Source organism: Rhododendron vialii, chromosome 10a (genome assembly GCF_030253575.1).
Source record: "Rhododendron vialii isolate Sample 1 chromosome 10a, ASM3025357v1".
Taxonomy (NCBI): domain Eukaryota; kingdom Viridiplantae; phylum Streptophyta; class Magnoliopsida; order Ericales; family Ericaceae; genus Rhododendron; species Rhododendron vialii.
This window is the reverse complement of record NC_080566.1, coordinates 8,191,001-8,209,726: the sequence shown is the minus strand read 5'-3', so window position 1 is coordinate 8,209,726 and position 18,726 is coordinate 8,191,001. Positions and strand designations below refer to the sequence as shown.

Below are 18,726 nucleotides of genomic sequence, written 5' to 3'. Positions count from 1 at the left end.
TTTATATTATTTCATTTTGGCCCATTGAATTTAGTTTTAGAATACTCTTTTGGATCTACTTTCTTGAAAAAAAAAAAAAAGAAGATTTGTGACTAAGAAAAAATAAGAAAAAAAATCTAGCAATGGCGAGACTATATAAGTTGGGGACAAATTTTTTTTTCAACATATAATAATTGCGTTTTCTAAAATTCTTGTCGTGGCGGCTGCCGCCACTAGACCCCCCTGATCCCATCCTTGCACCTATACATTCATTGCTTGAGTATCCACAAAGAGCCAAGTGCCGTTGTAGAGACGATATATTCCTTCTTTCAGAGATCATCTGCGCTGAGCGTGGTTAGGCACCTTCTACAAGGACGTGCATTTTACACTTGGTGATTTAGTTAATAGAAGGGGTAATCTCGGTAACAGTTTCAAAAGCAAGAACGTGCAGTGTCATTTCAGAAATCTAAATGAGAGGTCTCTTTTTTTTTTTTTGATCCGCAATGAGAGGTCTCTTCATATTTGTCAAAAAGCTCAGGGAGGTCACTAGGAAGCCCTTGCTTTTTTCTTTTCTTTTCTTTTCTTTTTTTTGAAGAGGTCACTAGGAAGCCCTTGTTTAGTTTTCAATTTTGAGATAAAAAAAAAGTTTTATAGATTTACGTATTTTTTCATTTTTGGTCAATTTTTTTTAATATTTTAACAAACTCTTTTACTTTTAATAAATATGCTATATATATATTCCAAAAGTAAAAAATAGTAAGTAAAAAAATTGATATAAAAATTATTAAAAACAAAAAAACACAAATGAGAAACAGTCAAAAAATTTGGATAGAATATTTCTGGGAGGAACCAAACAAAGGCACTAGTCTTTGTGATTTTGTCATTAAAATTATGTTATTTCGGGGAAAAAAATACTACTCAATAATTTATCTGCCCCTCCTTTTTCCCAAACAAAGCCTTAATTGAAGAGGAACAAAATTCTATCCAGTTCTTTTTCTTCTTTTTGTTTTTTGGAAAGGAAATTCTATCCAGTTCATAGTGTCAGAGATTCATAGCCTTGCTCTGAGTCCAAACGGCCAACGGAAATCGTCGAGCCGAGCTTGCATCGATACTCTGCTAATACCCACCCGAGGTTCGTCTCAACTCTTCTCTTCTCTTCTCTCAGAGACTATGAACCATTCAATCAGGAACAAAATTTAAAAAAAACCCATTTCGTATCAATGGTCATCTTGTCCTGATTCGTTTTACCCATTTCCATATATCTTCCAGATTTCAGTTTCAATGTACATACGCCCCGAGCTTGCTATAAAAAACTACTACTTGGATTGTTCGGCCCTCAGAACGAGAAATTATTTCAATTTTGTTGGAAAAAATTCAAACTTTTTGCCGCCAGGTACTCGATATCAATGAATTCTTTCAATTTGTCAAAAAGGGTTTGAATTTTTCTTGGCAGAAATACATTTTGTAAGTTCTCATTTTGGGGACCGGACAATGTTTTTAAGACCGAAGGAGTATATATACGAAGATTATGTACAGAACCATGACTGTGGTTGAGTGTGTGTATGTTTAAAATCCAGGGTTATGGTTCTTGAAATGCAAATTCTCACTGATGTTGCTGATTTTACTTCTTTTTAATTAGGTCCATGTTGTGTGCAGTTTCTGCCCCTAAAACTTGCATATCCTACCCAAGAAACCCTATTTTTCGTCTGAGGCATTCAGCTTCAGCGAGGCTTAATGTATCGGCTTCAATTCACGATCCCAATGGTTTTAAAGTGGAGTATACTCCGTGGCTAATTGTCGGATTGGGAAACCCTGGGAACAAGTATCATGGAACTCGCCACAATGTACTATTCCCTACTCTTGTTAATTGCATAATTTTGATGATTCTTGTTGATTTCCCATGATCTTCTGCTGTTGATGATTTTGTGAAAATATGTGCTAGATTGGTTTTGAAATGATTGATCACATTTCTCAAGCACAAGGAATTCTGTTGAATACAATACAGTCAAAGGCTTTGATTGGCATAGGTGCTTTTTCTTTACTTCTCTTACTTTGTTTGAGTTTGGGGATCCCATGGTCAAATTTAGTGGTGATTTTGTTTTGTGCAATCAGTGCAGGTTCTATTGGGGAGGTACCAATTCTGTTGGCAAAACCTCAAGCCTACATGAATTTCAGTGGGGAATCGGTTTGTTCTCACCTTTCATTTCAGCAATTGTTTGTTCGATCATTTAAAAGTGTCTTCTGTAACTAGCCCTCTTATTCAGTGGTTATTGTGGCTGTACTATTTGTGATCTTATTACTTGTTCATGATGAAAAGCGCCAACACAAATGGCTACCATCATGAACTGGGCCTCTCAGTGAAAATGGCAAACCTCGATAACAAGTGATGGAAGGACTTTGAATCTTCTCATTTTGTTTCATTATCTTTTTGTTTGCAAGAAATGGTTTCACTCTATGAATTGTGGAACTCCTTGATATATTCAATCGTCATGATATTTAGCAATCGCCTTTGAAATCCGATCTCAAGGACTTTAAGATGCCACACATAGTACATTGCACAGAAGATTTTCATTGAGATGCCAACAAATGCTGTGGTGTGATTTCAAACTTTTATATCTCTATGCAATTTGCTGATCTTGATGTTGTCATGTAAGATTGAGCTTTCAATACTTAACAACATTATGGGCTATTAAATCATTTGCATTAGGTCTGACTAGTACATATTTGCAGCAGTGAGTACTTAGTTAGCAACACAAGTTAAAATCTATCATCTCGCAATTGATGCCGGTGTTACTTGCATATCTAAGGATATTAACCTCCCTAGTGTTTTTTTATCACTGTATCTGTGGCTGCATGCTTGAATCATTCTGTCTTTACCTCCTATATGTTTTCTTTGTTCCTCTTAATTCGCTGCTTTCTCGAGGTCAGCAGTCTCTGATTGTCATTCCTTCTTCTTCTTCTTCTTCTTTTTTTGTATCTCAAGGTTGGACCGCTTGCTGCATATTATCAAGTGCCATTGCGTCATATCCTACTGGTATGAAATGCAGAGCATATATAAAGAAACAAGTAATCACATTGCTTTACCCTATGCGTGTTCAGAATCTACAGATCACTCAACAATACCTGTTTTTGGGTAATGTTAATGCAGGTTTATGATGAGATGAGCCTTCCCAACGGTGTATTAAGGCTTCAGCAAAAAGGAGGGCATGGGCATCACAACGGGTATTACTCCCTAGATAATAATTTCGTTAAACTAACTTTACAAGTAGCCCGCCCAGTTAACTTGAATTCTATTTTTCATAAATAAAACCATCTCTTATCCTTTTACGGTTGTGTGGTTAGCTTTTGCCTGCTTGTGTTCTTTCAGAACATTCGCATTTTTATTTTTCAGCAGATAAATTCTTGGACGTAAGCACCATAATTGTCAAGCTTGTCAACCTCCTGGATTACAGTTAAACCAAGTTCAATCTGTTAGAAGAAGTATCTAGCAAAATGTTGCTGCGTCAGATGTTTACCGTTTCTTGAGTCTTGGTAGAGGAAAGTGCTTTCAGAGGCCCAAACAAACCAAGCCAAAGCTTGTTCAGCTACTGAGCAATGAGCTCAAACTGCCTACTACTTGTTAATCTATGCTCGGCGTCAAGAATAGACTCCTAACATAGAGAAAATGATGACAAAATGAGCTTGTTGCAAGGGCTGAATATCTATTTGCTGAAAATGAAAGCTTTTATTGGACATTATATTAGGAGTTAAATGGACATGAAGTTGAATGGCTGAAAATATCAAAAAGCCAATTGTTGAAAGACCTGTGGTTATAGCTTGTAGAGTTTACATCTAGCATTACATAGCAATCATATATGCTGATTAGTAGTAGTAGCAATTTTGAAATTAATGGGGTATACCCTGGCATGGCTTTGACACCCCTATTTGGGTTGACCCTTAAAAGTGGACCATGGTTAGGAATATTAATCTAAATGTGAATCTAGCTTAACCTGAATTGCAGAAATGGTACCCTCTACACTAACTGTTATTGCCAGGACATTATGACTTGTGGAGAGAGCTTTTTCAAAGTCAAGCCTACTTCGCTGGCTTTAAGATAGGCCCTTTTTGTCCTGTAAATGAGAAAATCACTGTGATTGTGTGATATTCTTGTCCCATTTCTACTGTTTGAAATCTTCCATGAACTCTTGAAGCGGCAGACAATCTGTACTTGGTTGGACCTGCCATCTACTTAGTTGAACTATGATTCTCCATGCAAAAGTGTTCCCTGTGCTTCCAAGTCACAATGAAGACAATACAGAATTCCCTTAGTAGGATCCAATAATCTTGGTTCTCCATTGAGTCTATGCTCTTTCCATAACAATTGTGTGGTATCTGCTGCTTAACCTATCACATGCTTATGCGGTTGTGTATGACTTTAACATACTTTCCTTTTAGTTTTTCAGGAGTGGCTGCGTGATTTTGTTCAGCCATTCCTGCTGCATAAAAGATCATAAATATGCATTAAATTTACTGCTCAATCCTCCTCTTTCTTGGTCGGTTTCTCAATCATTGTACGTTTTGTGCCTGAAAACTGAATTTACTTGACCTTCTTCGATTATAAAGCGGTAATTTATAAGCATTATGTAATTTTCTGATCACCTTGATCATGGTCTTGGTAGCTGCTAGTTGTTGTTTTTTTTTTCCCCTATACTTTTGTCATATGTTGGATTCTTGGAAAAATTTACACTACTCTAATCCAGTCTATCGACAAGTTGTCAACTTCCTGTCTACAAGAGATGAACCCACAACCTTCATTGCACCTAAGTGCAGCTGCTGGACCATTGGCCCAAATGCCCCAGTTATATTCCACTGCTTGTCGCTGCAGTTATGAAGAATATAATAAAGTCGCCGATTAAAAAATAATAATAATAATAAAGTCTCCTATATACATAGTACTGTTTGGGAAACCAATCAGATGCTTTTTGCCTTCTGAAATTTCATTGTAATTGTTGATCTCTTATTGCAGAGTGAAGAGTGTGACGGAACATTTGGATGGTTGCCGTGATTTTCCACGTTTGTGCATAGGTTGGTAGCTTGAATGCCATAGCTTTCTTTTACTAAGAATTTACTGAGTTCAAGTTGTCTTCAAATTCAAATATTATGTACTTGTAGGCATTGGAGATCCACCTGGTACCATGGACATGAAAGCGTTTCTCCTCCAGAAATTCAGTTCACTTGAACGGAATCAGGTAAAATACTCAAAATGTAATTATGATTTCTTGTGGAGCTCAGTTGCTGTGGTCAATTTTGAACGAGTTCTGAGTTAGGTGGGAAAAATGTCGCAAGACCTTTCGTATTCCAGTGAATAGCCTCTATTTACCGAATTCATGACCTTACCCGATCACATAGGTGGGGTTTCTTTGCTATGCGTTTTTATTTATTCAGGTGGAAATCATTTTTCCTCTAAATGGTTGATTGAGTCATACAGAAATTGAGGATAAACTCTATCTAGTGAAGCAAATTTTCCCCTACGGATATGACCGTTGAAATGGATTTAGACGCGATAAGAGACCTATTCATAAATTTAGAATGATTTTATGCAATATCAATCTGTGGACAGGTGGATGCAGCACTAGAACAAGGCGTTGATGCAGTGAGGAATCTAGTACACTATGGCTTCAATCGCTATATGACTAGGTTTAATCTGGAACAGAAATACAAGTATCACAAGGTTTGACTACCAGTCCCAAAAGGGTTGCCAAAAGCGCATAAGCAGCAATTTATCAGTTATGTTTGTAGCACAAACTGTCGATTTCTATTGTATCTATCTAGATTTTCTTGTTCTGTACCATCTTTCTCCCATTCTGATAATGGTGCTTTTGAAGTTAGTTCTTTGCACTGTTTTCTGCTATGTGAAAGGTGAAAGCTCAATTGTATATCTCTATTCAAACAGTTTGTCACGATTTGTATTATTACACAAAAACTTCGACAAAGGTGCTCTGATATGAGAAATTTCACGAAGTTGCTCTGATACCATCGACCGATAAGAAAAGCCTTTGAAGAAGGGGAGTGTGCGTTGCGATTTCTCATAAATTGATCATAAAAACTTCGACAAATAAATAGTTCGAATTCCAAGAGACCAGTCCACACGATCTCAGAAATATGAGAAATTTCAGGTACTTGAGTCCTTGTCTAATAACAGCAATCGGTATAAGCACAGCCCGGCTGCTAAAGATCGAGAAAAAAGTAAATTGAAAACAAGGAAAATGTTACTTTTAAACGGGCAGAAAAAAAGGTTGACCAAAATCTCTACTAAAAGATCAGAGTAGCACAACATAGAATACTCTGTATATTATCAGACTCAGCTGAAACCTTTACAAAGAAACCCAGAAAAAAATGCAGACCTCATGATTTTTCTCTGGGAAATCAAACCAAAATCAAACAATCAAAAAATATCATAAAAAATATCAGAAAATTAGAAGGAAAAAAATCCTTCAAGAAATTTGAACATGAACCCCTCCACCAAATTCAATACTGTCTGTACCCCAAAACAGTCTTACCAACACCCCCTCCTCTACCACTCCTCCCTCCCCGGTTTTCTCCGTTGATCGCGTTCGCTGCGGCCGCCGAAAACCCCTTCAACTCCTCCATACAAGCATAACTCTTCCTCCCCATCATAATCCCACCGCTCCTCTTCTCCCCTGAATTCACGGACTTACTCCCCGATCCTGCCCCGGCCCCGTACAACGCCTTCTTCGAGTTCTTCGCCGGAGGCGTCAACGACTTCTTCTCCATCATCACCGGCATCATGCCCGGTGGCGGCTTCCGGTTCTCTTTCCTCACCACCGCCGCAAAGTCCGGCACCGATTGTGCCAAAACAGAGGACCCCGTTTTCCGGGGAAAAATCCCCTGTTTCGCCTGTTTCTTGGGTGGAGACAAACTCGGTTCTTTTTCCGTCGACTGGTTCCTCGCTTGCTTCATTCTGAGCTTTGATTCTCTCAAATCCGAATAAGCTTTGTACCTGGGTCCTCTCTCCATCACAAAGCTCTCCGTCGTGAGTTGAAGGAAATTGGGTTTTTCTTGATTGCTCTGGAAGTGGGAGAGAATGAGGGATTTGGGATCGAGGGCAGTGAAGAGACGGTCGAGGGTCTGGCTTGGGATGTGGGTTTGGTGCAGAGAGCCGTTGGTCCCTGCCATTGTTTTGGTGGAAGTGAAGGTTTTTGTTTGCTGTCTTCTGTCTTTTTGTTATTTGCTGCGGAAGAGCTTTGATGAAGTGCTGGGTTTTCTTCTTGTTGGTTCTTTCTATTTGGACTGGTCTCAATGAGTTTGTTTATTAAAAAGAGATTTGCTCACAACGGTCTAATAGAGACTATGGAGAGAGAGAGAGAGAGAGAGAGAGAAATTGCCGGCGATGGGGTTTGTTTTAGTCTTCCCAACGTTCTTATTGAGGTGGGGCCCTTTTGTGGATCAAAAAGGCCTGAATAGAAATTGGAAAGTTTTTTTTGATTATGTGTCAGGATTCGAAAAATTAATTATCCTAAAGGAAGGTTCCTAATGGACCTTGAAGGATATACTAACCTTTTAAATACTTTCTGTTTTGTTATTTCAGACTTGTTTGGGTATTAAATTTGTCGATATTTATGTTTGTGTTCCTTAAAAAAGTTTAAAAAATGTCGAAAAGTTTAGGAATATAATTTTAAAACAGAACGGCAGGCAAAGATTGAACGCATAGGTTTGGCAGGAGAACATGCAAAATATTTTTTTTATTTTTTTCTATTTTAAGAGTTGTACTGACCTATATATATATATATCTAAAACTCAATATCACGTCATAATCTTCGGCCGGACTTTTCAAATTGATGAGTCAAATAGCATTTTTTACTTCAAAAAGTGAGAATGAAGAGTAGAATGCAACTATTCACACCAGCTCCGACTCAAGAAAGATCTATGCTTTTAAGAAATTGAGTGTAGATATTATTTCCTTATTTATTTCTTTAAGAACTCATTTTTTCATTCAATATTTTACTTTTTGCTTTTATATATCACCTAAATGTACTGAATATTGATATGAGTTCAAAAGGCATTGTGAATACAATTTCTAATCGTACCAATTTCATATCAATTAAATTGGAATATCCCAAGTTAGGCCCCACTGGGCAGTCAATAAGCTTAGGAAAAAAAAAATACAGACTCTAATGCACATTTTACACTTTTCAATACATAGTCACATACTTTTATACATTTTTCACAAATTTTAATACACTTTTTAAATCATAATGACAAGTCACTATTTTTAGCCTTTTCCTTTGAAGAATGAAAATGAAGTATGATTAAATAGAGCTTGCATTCTTCATTTCAAAGAATTGGAGAAATGAAGCTGGGGTAAGTTGGAGACACTTAAGTGATGCTATTATTACTTGATGGTCCTCAAGCACCAACACCTTTGTCTCCACTTCCTTGGGCATAAACAAGACTTTTTGGTAATTTGCTGATGGCTTCGACAAAAGTTTTTTTTTTTACCCCATACGCCTATTTCAAGGCTCTCCAAATGGGAAAATTTTTATGCGCCGAGTGGATACCTCGTGATGTCCGCTTGGCACATCCAAGCCATCCATTGCGTTTTTGAACGATTCAAATTTGGAGAGATAAAAATGAGAGATAAAATGTTGAGGTAAGAGGAGAGAGAGAGTTTCAATTCGAACTGTCCAAAAGTATATTGGATGGCCTGGATGTGCCGGGCAGATACCACGTAGGATATAGCCATCCGGCACCGAAAAATTTCTCAAATGGCAGGAAATTAACTGCCGGAGCTCCATACAATGAATTGAACTATGAATCAACCAAACCAATATCACAATAACAAAACCTCCAAATTAGAGAATGATTAAACTGCACAGCAAACATCACTTTTCCTCGGTACATTTGAATATTTAAGAAAATCCATAAGTGACTGATTTTGGTCTTCATTCCGAAAGATACCATCACAGCAAATTTGGTCAGAGTTCTGAAAGCAACAAGTAATCAAGTCTGCAACTACAAGTACCATGCTCATCTACAGAATTAAATAACCACCACCGTCAAATTCTCCCCAGTGATGAAATCCATCCATTTGTACAAAAATACCATTCTGGTTCCATTAACAAAAGCCAGAGAGAGATGCTATATCTTGTTAGGAATGAGGGTATCGGTTGTTGAATCAGTAGTCACCAACAGCTGAACAATAAGAACCTGAGAAACCCATATTTTCCTCACAGAGATCTATCACAATATCATCAACCAGAATCTGCAGCAGTTCCACATCAATTACAGCACCAGTCTCGTACCCTTCAATTTCAAAATCTGTCCATTTCCCCAAGGACTGACTCATCTCCGTCTCTATAATCTCGTCCGGAATCTTCCCAGCCAGTCGCGTCCACCTTCTAACTTCCCCAACGATCCCGGTAATCAGCTTATCATTTGTCGTGCATAACGGCATTTCTGCCCATGCCCTGAATCCAGAGTTACAGTATCGAACATATCTAGAATTCAAATACTCTATCACACAATCAAAGAGAAATTGCTTGAGCTGATTCCCATGTTTTGTGTCCTCAACACAAGGAAGAAACTGACCAAATTCCGCCAACAGACCATTCGCAAGAGTTTCCAACTCATTAACGAGAAACTGGCTTAAAGAAAAATCATCGGTTCTGTCTGAACTTCTGAAGATCAATTCAGCGTTCAAGATTACCTCCTCTGCATGAAATAGCTTGCTTCCCTTTAGTCCAGTGTCAGCTAAGCACATGCTGTATAATACATCCGAAATATGTTGAAGGAGATTAGTCGCCAACTGAAGGCCATAACCCCCTTCGCTAAATGAAGTTGCCGAATCCAAAAGCTCTGCATCAGGTTGTAATGGTTCCGCTTCATTAAGGTAGTAATACGATGAGTCAGGATACAGATTAGGTGCCGGAAATGCAAATGTCCAAACAAGTAAATTGAAATGCCAAATAAGTGAAAGAACATTAATGGTTTAGTAAATTTTCAGTGCTATGTTCTGATACATTACCTGAGCTATCGTCCACACTGCTCGAAAAGCAGCTGTCGTTTGAAAAAGAAGCTTCCAAAACAGATCCTGGGCTAAGATGATCACCGTCACGTAAATAACCAAGCGAAGCCCCAGGGTTCTTTTCTTTGGCCTGGAGACAATAAAGACCAAATCACAATACCTTCAGTTAAAAAGTTTGCTGATACACCCCTCAATCACCATTCCACACCAAACGACACATTCAGTTTACTACAAAAATCAAAATAGCGATGAAGATAGAAAGAACTGAACTCTGGTTACAAGTCAACGAGTTTATGTACCTCCAACAACGGGTTTAAGAAGCAAAACTAGCTAGTAAACTAATTCCCAGGACCCCGAAGTTGTTGAACAAGATTTCTGACAGTCATCATAACTGAATACTCCTCTGGACTTCAGATTTCATAAACGCTAACAAGCAAATAAAGAGATTCTATGATCATTCTATACAGAAAATCAACATACTGACTCTTGAAGACAAACCCTTGCTATTGAATTGCCAAATCTCTGTCAAGATTTCATAAAGGCTTGGTGGTGTTGCTGCCGATGAACGTTAGTCACTTAGGCTTGGGCTCAGGTCTATGATCAGAGCTTCCGGGAGTTCTTCTCCCCGCAAATTTCTGGAGGTGGCACTGGTGGCCATCAGTCGGTGAACGGTGAGGTGGGTTTGGGGTTGCGGCTGTTAGGGTGGGGCTAGGGTTTGAGTGTTTGGGTTTTTTGGGATCAGGCTTGGCCCGGTGTTTGTTTTTGGGGTTTGGCCCATTAGGTGTTTGGGCCTGACCCACGAGGTGTTTCATCCAATTTTTTATTGGATGCTCGATGTACCCTTATCGAGATATAATAAAATGTCACTTTTGCCGATAAAAAAAAAACCAAATTGTTGGATACAAGAATTCATGTACAAAACCTCTGCTAAACCTTAGGAAACCAGTGTTCTAAAATTGTTGGATTCAAAAGGACTCACAATCCATGTGGAAATAAGGACATAGCATCTGAGAGCAATACATTTTCTCAAAAGAAGCATCTTTCGTGGTGTTTGAATGAAAAAAATATTATAGAAGAACTCTCTAGTAATAGGTGTCGGGTGTGTGGAGCTTGTTTGGTACTAGACACCACACTCTCCATTAACGGATCACCTCACTCTGCATTAACAGATCCAACTAGCAGCCAAACCAAGTATAATGGTACAAAGGTCATAACAGTAATTCGTTGATGTGATGGCTACCCTAGCTTCTTCATTTGAGAAAAAAATGCAAATTGGTCCCGGTCATGGATGTGGCAATCTTCCCAAGCTGCATATAACTAAGTGCCGTGCTTTCTTGTTGGGGTTATTTTCTTCCTTTGTGCTATCCTGGGCGTGTTTGGTTTGTCGCTTAACAAGTCAGTGGTCCACTAATAAGAGTTCTTACCACATTTACATTACTTAATTCCCACTTGATAAAGAAAAATTTGTACCCGGCTAGAGCAATGGCTTTACCAACAAAAATACCAAGTACCAGGCATTTTAAGATACATAAAGCTACATATAAGTCGGGAAACAAATCCAACTGAGTAAATTTTTTACAGAAACCACATCATAAATAACAAATGTACCCACAATATAGCAGAATCCAAAAGTTCATAAATACGAAGGAATAGCAACTAACCTGAAACATTACTTTTTTGTTCAACAAATGATCAGCGTGGCGCAAAACTTTTTCTGTGTTATCATCATGAGAAATTGGTCTGTCAGCAGTTAAGGCAGATATTAGCTCTTGGAGAATCATAGCACTGGTTCTCTTTGGTCGAGTACCTCCTGTACCCAACTCATCCTCTTCTTGACAAGTCAACTCCTTCAATTTTTTTTCTAGAAGGGCACCTAATGCATCCCCACTCAAGGCAAATGATTTTTCCATGCTCATCTTCAAATCAATTTTATCCTTAATGGATATCTCTGGAGTCTTATCAGGAGTAATGCCACTCGCAGTCTTCTGCTTCATAGGTGAACTAAACGTGAAAGAAATAACCCCACTGTCCTTGCTACTATTGGTTCTACTACGTTCTTCCTGTGCCATTATGCTCCTACTACAGGTGCAGTTCACAGAGTGAGTATTAAGTCCCATTCCCATTCCAGTCATTGCATCACACGTAAAATTTCTTTGTTTTGCAAAGGTGGAACTGACAAAACCAGAATTTTCACCCTGTTGATTAACAATGGTTGACCTTCTCTTCCTCACTGGGGATAAGCCACCTTCTCTCCTGTTACAAGAATTCATCTCTGCATTACCCTTGCAATTATCAACCTTTACAGGCATCCTTGACTGGGCTGGACTAAGATTTCCATTGAATGCAAGAAAATCTTTGGACTTGTTAATAGCATTTGCAGCAGATGAAACTCTACTGGTCTGCAGACTACTTAAATTTGACCTTGTTGTACCTCTATCCCTGGTGACCGGTACCTGATTTTGTCTCTGGTTGTTGTGCCTATAATAAATCGAAGACGGTACGCCCTTTTGAGGTTTGCACTGTTGGCTTGTCCAATGCCACCTTTCATCTTCTAGATTGATTGGCTTTCTTTTAGAAATGGCTTCACCACGAGTACGAGGATTGATCCTTGCTTGAGCAGTAAAAGGGAAGGGTTGCTCCTGAATTCTATCACCAACTCTCTCCTTTTCTCGCCTAAGGGAGGATATCACTGGACTAGGCTTACTCCTTTCTAATGCTTCAAATGACGCGTTGACATGATTGGGGACAGAGGAAGCAAAGGGCAACGGCTGTTCCACCAGATTCGGGTTGGACCCCGCATCATCTACCAAACTGCCACAGTTTTTGCAAGAATGCCCCTGCAATGACCTGACGGCAATCACACGATAATCGCACTTTTCTGATAAATCCAGTGACCGTACCATTGTTTCCTCCATTTTAGCCTCATCTTTGGGAACATGATTCGTAGTACTCGGGTAAATAAGAGAAGATTTAGCCCTGTTTGTAGCTTGCAACCCAGGTTCCAAAATTTTAGCAGCAGCATCCATCAATCTAGATGCATTTCTTCCAGTTGTCATTCTTGGACTCTTCACCGGAGATGGGAGCTTAGAACGATGCTTTCTTGATTGTGCCAAAACGCTTTTAAATTGCAATGCCTCCGCTCCAAACCTACTTAGCGGTTGTCGTTCCAAAGGTCCTGTTTTCTGAAGTTTCTGAGGCCTCAATTCACCTTTTGTATTTCCTTTCTCAAAACTCGAACCTTCGTCATCAGATCTACCGTGACTACTTACGCAACCTTCTTTATCACTGCCACTCTCAAATAACAAGGCCTTTTTCGACTTATCTTGTTTTGTAGCTGGCATGGAATCCAGACCCATAAGCTTAGCAACTAAGCCCGGAGATTGCATTCCGGGCTTTTGGTCATGATTATCATTACATGTCCCACTTTTCTTCACATTCGGGAAACCGCCACTGTTTTCGTTGGCAATCTATCAACCATACAAATCAAGAAAACCATCAGAAAATAAAGAGGAGAAAGGTGTCATATAAGCAGACAATCTTAGCTATTACCCCTAGGAACCTGAAAATAAAGCTGCTCAACATGGGGTTGAAAAACAAGAGGAAAAGAATGCATACCAAACGAAGCTTGGGCAACTTCTCGTCTCCACCAAACTTACTGGAAGACTGTTTTGAACGACCTAACGTATAAAAAATAAAAAAGCGGTTTAGTCATGTGAGTGAAAATGAGCATATATATAGATGCACGTACATACAGGGACTGAACCAGACATATTGAGTGGCGAAAAAAGTTTGGATACAACGGTTGTTTGCAATGCCCTCTCACACGGGGTGGGTCATAGGTCCTGCACCATTGTGTGTAAATTTTTCTCTTGAACGGGCAGGGGCTCCGATATAGGAATGAAAATGCACAATGATAACATAGCACATCTCTTTATTAAACTCATGAAAAAGAAGATTAACGAAGTAGTCAAAAGGCCAATGCCAGGAATTCATGTCAAAGATGCAAATTCATCAACAAATGACACAGGTTGCGAGTGGGGTGGTAGCTCGGTAGTAGAACTCCCATGACTGGGGTTCAAACGTCACTTACTACAGCTAACACTACTGACCTTCTCCGAGCCAAAAATAAAAAATAAAAACAAATGACACAGGTTATACCCATAAACAAGTACCTAAATATGCAAGAGACCTTTGTTTATTGTGGTAAGTGGGAACCCACTGCGAATACAAATTGATTATCACACTTCTATTGTTGCATTAAATTAAAAGTGGAACATTGGTGATTAAACAATACTCTTTCCAAATAGCTGTGTCCCTCTACTGTCTCTTCTCCTACTTCCCTCTCGAATAAATATATACACTTACCATTTTATATGTGCATCTTTGGAACAACAATGATGGTCTTTGGAACAACAATGATGGTGTGATTTGAGGAGACTGACCTTGAATGAGCAATTTCTTAGAGAAAAGCTTCTTTTTCGCGAACCTCCGGTTCCAATCGAAGAGCTGGAAGAAGATACCAACGCAACCCCCTGGCCTCTGCGGCCGCTTCTCCGTCATGGCTAGAGACGACGACGACGACGCCGTCTTGCTTGGATTCTCATTCATAGCTCCAAAACAGAGGAACGAATTGCAAACCCTCGTTCGAAACTTCGCTTAATTCCAAATCCTCTTCCAGCCCTAGAAATGCAAATTAAGAAGCCAAATGCAAAATAACTAGAATGCAATCCATAAGAACAAACAATCCCCTAAATTTGCTCAAAACAACCTCTGTGACCTGAACCTCATTTTTCCAGGCCTACTCTCTCTCTCTCTCTCTCTCTCTCTCAGCAAAAGTTTCCCTTTCTCTTCATTTCACTCTTTCATGATTGCAAATGATCGAATAATCTGCTCTTACGCTACTTTCACGAGGAAAACCACAGGACCTCTAACAATACTACTCAAAAAGCGTGAACAGAAAAATACAACCACCAAACGGTACGATGCAACAGTACCTCTGCAAACCTACCCAAAAAAAAAAACAGTGCCTCTGCAATCCTTCACTCTCTCTCTCTCTCTCTCTCTCTCTCTCTCTCTCTCTCTCTCTATATATATATATATATATATATATATATATATGCAACAACCGACACTACGTTACAACAGTGCTTCTGCAATCTCGCTTTTTCTCTCCTGTCTCCTCACAGAATCCTTTCCCCTCTCTCTCTAGAGACCCTCAAGCAGCTCACCAAAAACCGAAACTGTCACAAGAGAGAGAGAGAGAGAGAGAGAGAGAGAGAGAGAGATAGAGATTTTCGAACCAAAGTGCAGCTAAAAAGCAATGCAACGGAGTTCAAAAAACAAGAGCAATTTGTTATGGTGATTCGAAAGCCTAGGAATCGGGCTGCTGTGAAAGCGGCTGGTCTCGGTATACACTGTGACTGATGGGGGAGATCGATAAGGACAAGGAGTACAGTGGAGCACAGAGGATGGGTGCGTAGGATAAGAGGAAGGAGACAAGGGATCACCCCATGCGCAATGAAGCGTCGCCCATTTCGACTGCCAAAGAGCTGACTGATGAATGCAAAAAAAGAGACCAAAAATGAAAAATTACAGATAATTTTAGGGTTACCCCTTAAACTATCGCCCTTTTTCACTTTACCTCCTTCATCTGAAAATTTTACACCTTGCCCCCTTATCCTATCATTTTAGTATCACTTAGCCCCTTCTGTCACTCTCGGTGAAAAAGGGGTATTTCTGTGATAAAGTAAATCATATGTGCATGTAATATTGGAGACCAACGCTATCTCTAATGGAATAACCAAATTCCGATAACCAAAACTTGTCACCGTCAATGGAATAATCAAATTCTGATAACCCAAACTTGTCACCATCAATGGAATAATCAAATTTTGATAACCAAAACTTGTTACCTCATCTTTTGTTATCCATTTAAAGGATTACTAAGTTTAACTGTGAAGTCCCACAATCGTCCATAAATCAAAAACACATTTTTAGTAGAGAGAAAGAGAGAGTTGGGAATAATCTAAGTATGTGGGTTTGTTGATAGTGATGGAGAGAGAGAGAGAGAGAGAGAGAGAGAGAGAGAGAGAGAGAGAGAGAGAGAGAGAGAGAGAGAGAGAGTGTGACCTCCTCTAATTTTTGTTATTCAAAGAGAAAAAATTTAATAATTTTTTGTTATCCATTTACTACTCCATCCGTTCCAATTTAATTGTTCATCGTTGTATTCTAATCGGCTAAAAAATTAGCTATATCTTTAAATCTGTAGTGAATTTCATATCGAATGTGGATCTTATTTGATAGATCTCGATTAGTTCTATAATACAATATTTTTGAAATCACATAAAAATATTATAGATTACTAGATAAAATCAATTGAAAATTGTATAAACTTTCAAAAATGATGGTACAAACTTTCAAAAATGACAATTAAATTGGGAGGGAGTAAAATTTAGTTTTTGGTTAAAGAATTACTAAATTTGGTTATACTATTATGAATCATAATTTGGACCAAAATTGCTAATTTTATACTGTAAATCTAAGGGGCAAGATGTTGGGTAAATTATGATGGGTAAAATGAAAAAAAATGTGATAGTTAAAGGGAACAATCTGTAGTTAATCCCATATTACAAAAGGGTCCACTCCTCCCTACTTCTGCGCATCGTGGAGTCTACGTCTGTCTTCTATCTTGCGCTGTCGCGACGTTGATACGGGGAGCGTAAATTCCAAAAATGTCAAAGCACGCGCTGCATAAAACGTTCACGTACTCGCCTCGGAGGGCGGACACGTGGCCGGATTGAAGTAGGGTAGGACACGTGGCAAATTACGTCGGCGAGTGCAGGTGCAGTCTACGCGTGTGAGGGTGGTGGGAGCTGTAGGAGATTTTTTTTGAAACAGGCGACGGGGGCTGGGGAAAGCTAAAAATTTTACGGTACTTTTGAGAACACGTGAGTGCACGGGCAAGAGGGGAGGGGAAAGTGATTCATCATTTGAGGAGATTTTGAAGGGCTTTTGGTAGACAGCAATAGCTACATTCCTAAATAAATGTTCGGTGCACAAATTTAGACTTTTAAAAAGATATATATTTTTTATAACCTAAGAGAATTCATTGATGTTTATTGATTTGTGAAAAAAATTTGATTAATTATACAGAAAAAAAATGCATCTCTTTTAAAGGATTAAATTTGCATTTCGAACATTTATTTAGGAGCGGAAAAAATAATAGTAGTGCAACAATGCTGCGAACCTATTTTCCTATCTATATACTGCAACCTATATGCGTAAGTCCAAGTCACCTACCTAATACTCGTGCGAGTCACCTACCTAATGCTCGTGCAAGTACGGGAGCATAACATTTTCTTACAATAATGTTACTGACAGAAATAAAAGTGCAAAAATTTGGATAATGATGTATTTGGAATTATTTATTATGAACTCTCTTTTTTTTTTATATCTAAATATTTTGGCCAGTTTACATTTACCTCAACAAATTTCGAGACCTTTAAGTTAACGATTGAGTTAACCCTCCTGTTATCTCAAAGTTTGAAATGTTTTTGGTCTTTGTAATATTCAAACATACAACATCAATGGAGGATAAACTTGAGTTTTGATTCAGTTCAAAAAAAAAAAAAAAAACTTGAGTTTTGATGGGTATATGAACTTTAAATGTGATATTTATATGCAGTATTTATGTTTAGATCGGAAAACTGTCATCTACAATGCGTTGCACCGTGCTTAGGCACGCGCAATCACTAATTGCCTATTATGAGGTATGGTCCTGATCAATTCTGACCTTGCATAGGATTTGGATGAGCAATATACCATAGCTTAAGTTATTTGAGGAGGGATTAATTACTTAGACCTAGGGTCCTGCTGTAATCCCCAGTAAGTGAGCTCATTACGGGTCTAAAAGAGTGATCGATTCATTCTACTAATTTGGCTTGTCGAATATAATGCGTGATGTTCAATACGAATAAAATATACTTTCTCTGTCTCTTTTTAAGTGTCCCGCTTCGTAACTTCAACTTATTAAAAAGACATCATTATTATACCATCATCATTACACTTTTACTCATTAACTTTTCAAAATGGAATCTACTTTTAGAGGCAGAATGAAAAATGTACCAACTTTTACTCACTAACTTTACAAATGGACACTTATTAAGGGACGGCTCAAAATAAAATATTGGAGTTTAAAAAGGAGGCGGAGTGAATATCTGTTTTGAGAAAATTTAACTGTTAGTATGAATTTGAGACAAATTCTCTTAAGACAAACATGTCTCAAACATATCGAATGACTTACCCATTAATTTTTTAAAATAGACCCTTATTAAGGGATAGTCCAAAATGTAATCTGAACTCTTATTTGGGAACGAAGGGAGTAGTTTTTTTTTTTTTTTTTCGCATATGCAACAAACTCGACCAGATAACAAAACAGGACATAGAATCACTTATTCAGACACTCAATAGGGGTCCTGAGCACCAATGTTATTCTCATTTCAGTGCATGGTTATAGCGTTTTCGGTGCATGGTTATAACGTTTTCGCCTATTTTAGGGTCATCTTGAGTTACCCGATTAAATTTACGTACAATTTTTTAAGGAAGAAGCTAACTCGGTATCCAGGACATAGAAGTTTCACCATATTGTTCTAAAATATCCACCTTATCCTAATAGCACAATTAAAGCCCGTTCCAGAACACTTTCTCAAAAAATAAGTGCTTAT

General features: G+C 38.4%; 3 protein-coding genes across 3 annotated transcripts; 1 reads left to right on the top strand and 2 right to left on the bottom strand.

Annotated features, from left to right (window-relative positions):
- Positions 1-956: 956 nt before the first annotated feature.
- LOC131303632 (chloroplastic group IIB intron splicing facilitator CRS2-A, chloroplastic-like) lies at positions 957-5,989 on the top strand. The gene is made up of 9 exons (XM_058330587.1): positions 957-1,111; positions 1,619-1,823; positions 1,922-2,006; positions 2,097-2,164; positions 2,963-3,013; positions 3,128-3,201; positions 4,985-5,043; positions 5,131-5,207; positions 5,579-5,989. The coding sequence occupies exons 2-9, from the start codon at positions 1,623-1,625 to the stop codon at positions 5,693-5,695; spliced, it is 732 nt and encodes a 243-aa protein (XP_058186570.1). The 5' UTR covers positions 957-1,111; positions 1,619-1,622; the 3' UTR covers positions 5,696-5,989.
- A 216-nt stretch (positions 5,990-6,205) lies between these two features.
- Positions 6,206-7,352, bottom strand: LOC131303633 (uncharacterized). The gene has a single exon (XM_058330588.1). It carries the CDS (start codon positions 7,153-7,155, stop codon positions 6,487-6,489), a length of 669 nt encoding a protein of 222 aa, XP_058186571.1. The 5' UTR covers positions 7,156-7,352; the 3' UTR covers positions 6,206-6,486.
- Positions 7,353-8,815: 1,463 nt separating this feature from the next.
- On the bottom strand, positions 8,816-15,523 carry LOC131303631 (uncharacterized). The gene is made up of 5 exons (XM_058330586.1): positions 14,446-15,523; positions 13,619-13,680; positions 11,665-13,470; positions 10,004-10,133; positions 8,816-9,858 (listed from the first exon to the last, which is right to left on the bottom strand). The coding sequence occupies exons 1-5, from the start codon at positions 14,609-14,611 to the stop codon at positions 9,155-9,157; spliced, it is 2,868 nt and encodes a 955-aa protein (XP_058186569.1). The 5' UTR covers positions 14,612-15,523; the 3' UTR covers positions 8,816-9,154.
- Positions 15,524-18,726: the final 3,203 nt, after the last annotated feature.

Bases quoted from the DNA above. Each gene is read 5' to 3' on its own strand.
- LOC131303632 (XM_058330587.1), top strand. From the start codon at position 1,623: ATGTTGTGTGCAGTTTCTGCCCCTAAAACTTGCATATCCTACCCAAGA. The intron at 1,824-1,921 runs GTACTATTCCCT...AATATGTGCTAG, and splicing joins ATCATGGAACTCGCCACAAT to ATTGGTTTTGAAATGATTGA. The intron at 2,007-2,096 runs GTGCTTTTTCTT...CAATCAGTGCAG, and splicing joins AAAGGCTTTGATTGGCATAG to GTTCTATTGGGGAGGTACCA.
- LOC131303633 (XM_058330588.1), bottom strand. From the start codon at position 7,155: ATGGCAGGGACCAACGGCTCTCTGCACCAAACCCACATCCCAAGCCAG.
- LOC131303631 (XM_058330586.1), bottom strand. From the start codon at position 14,611: ATGAATGAGAATCCAAGCAAGACGGCGTCGTCGTCGTCGTCTCTAGCC. The intron at 13,471-13,618 runs GTATGCATTCTT...TATGGTTGATAG, and splicing joins AGTTGCCCAAGCTTCGTTTG to ATTGCCAACGAAAACAGTGG. The intron at 9,859-10,003 runs GTAATGTATCAG...ACCTTAATGAAG, and splicing joins CAGTGTGGACGATAGCTCAG to CGGAACCATTACAACCTGAT.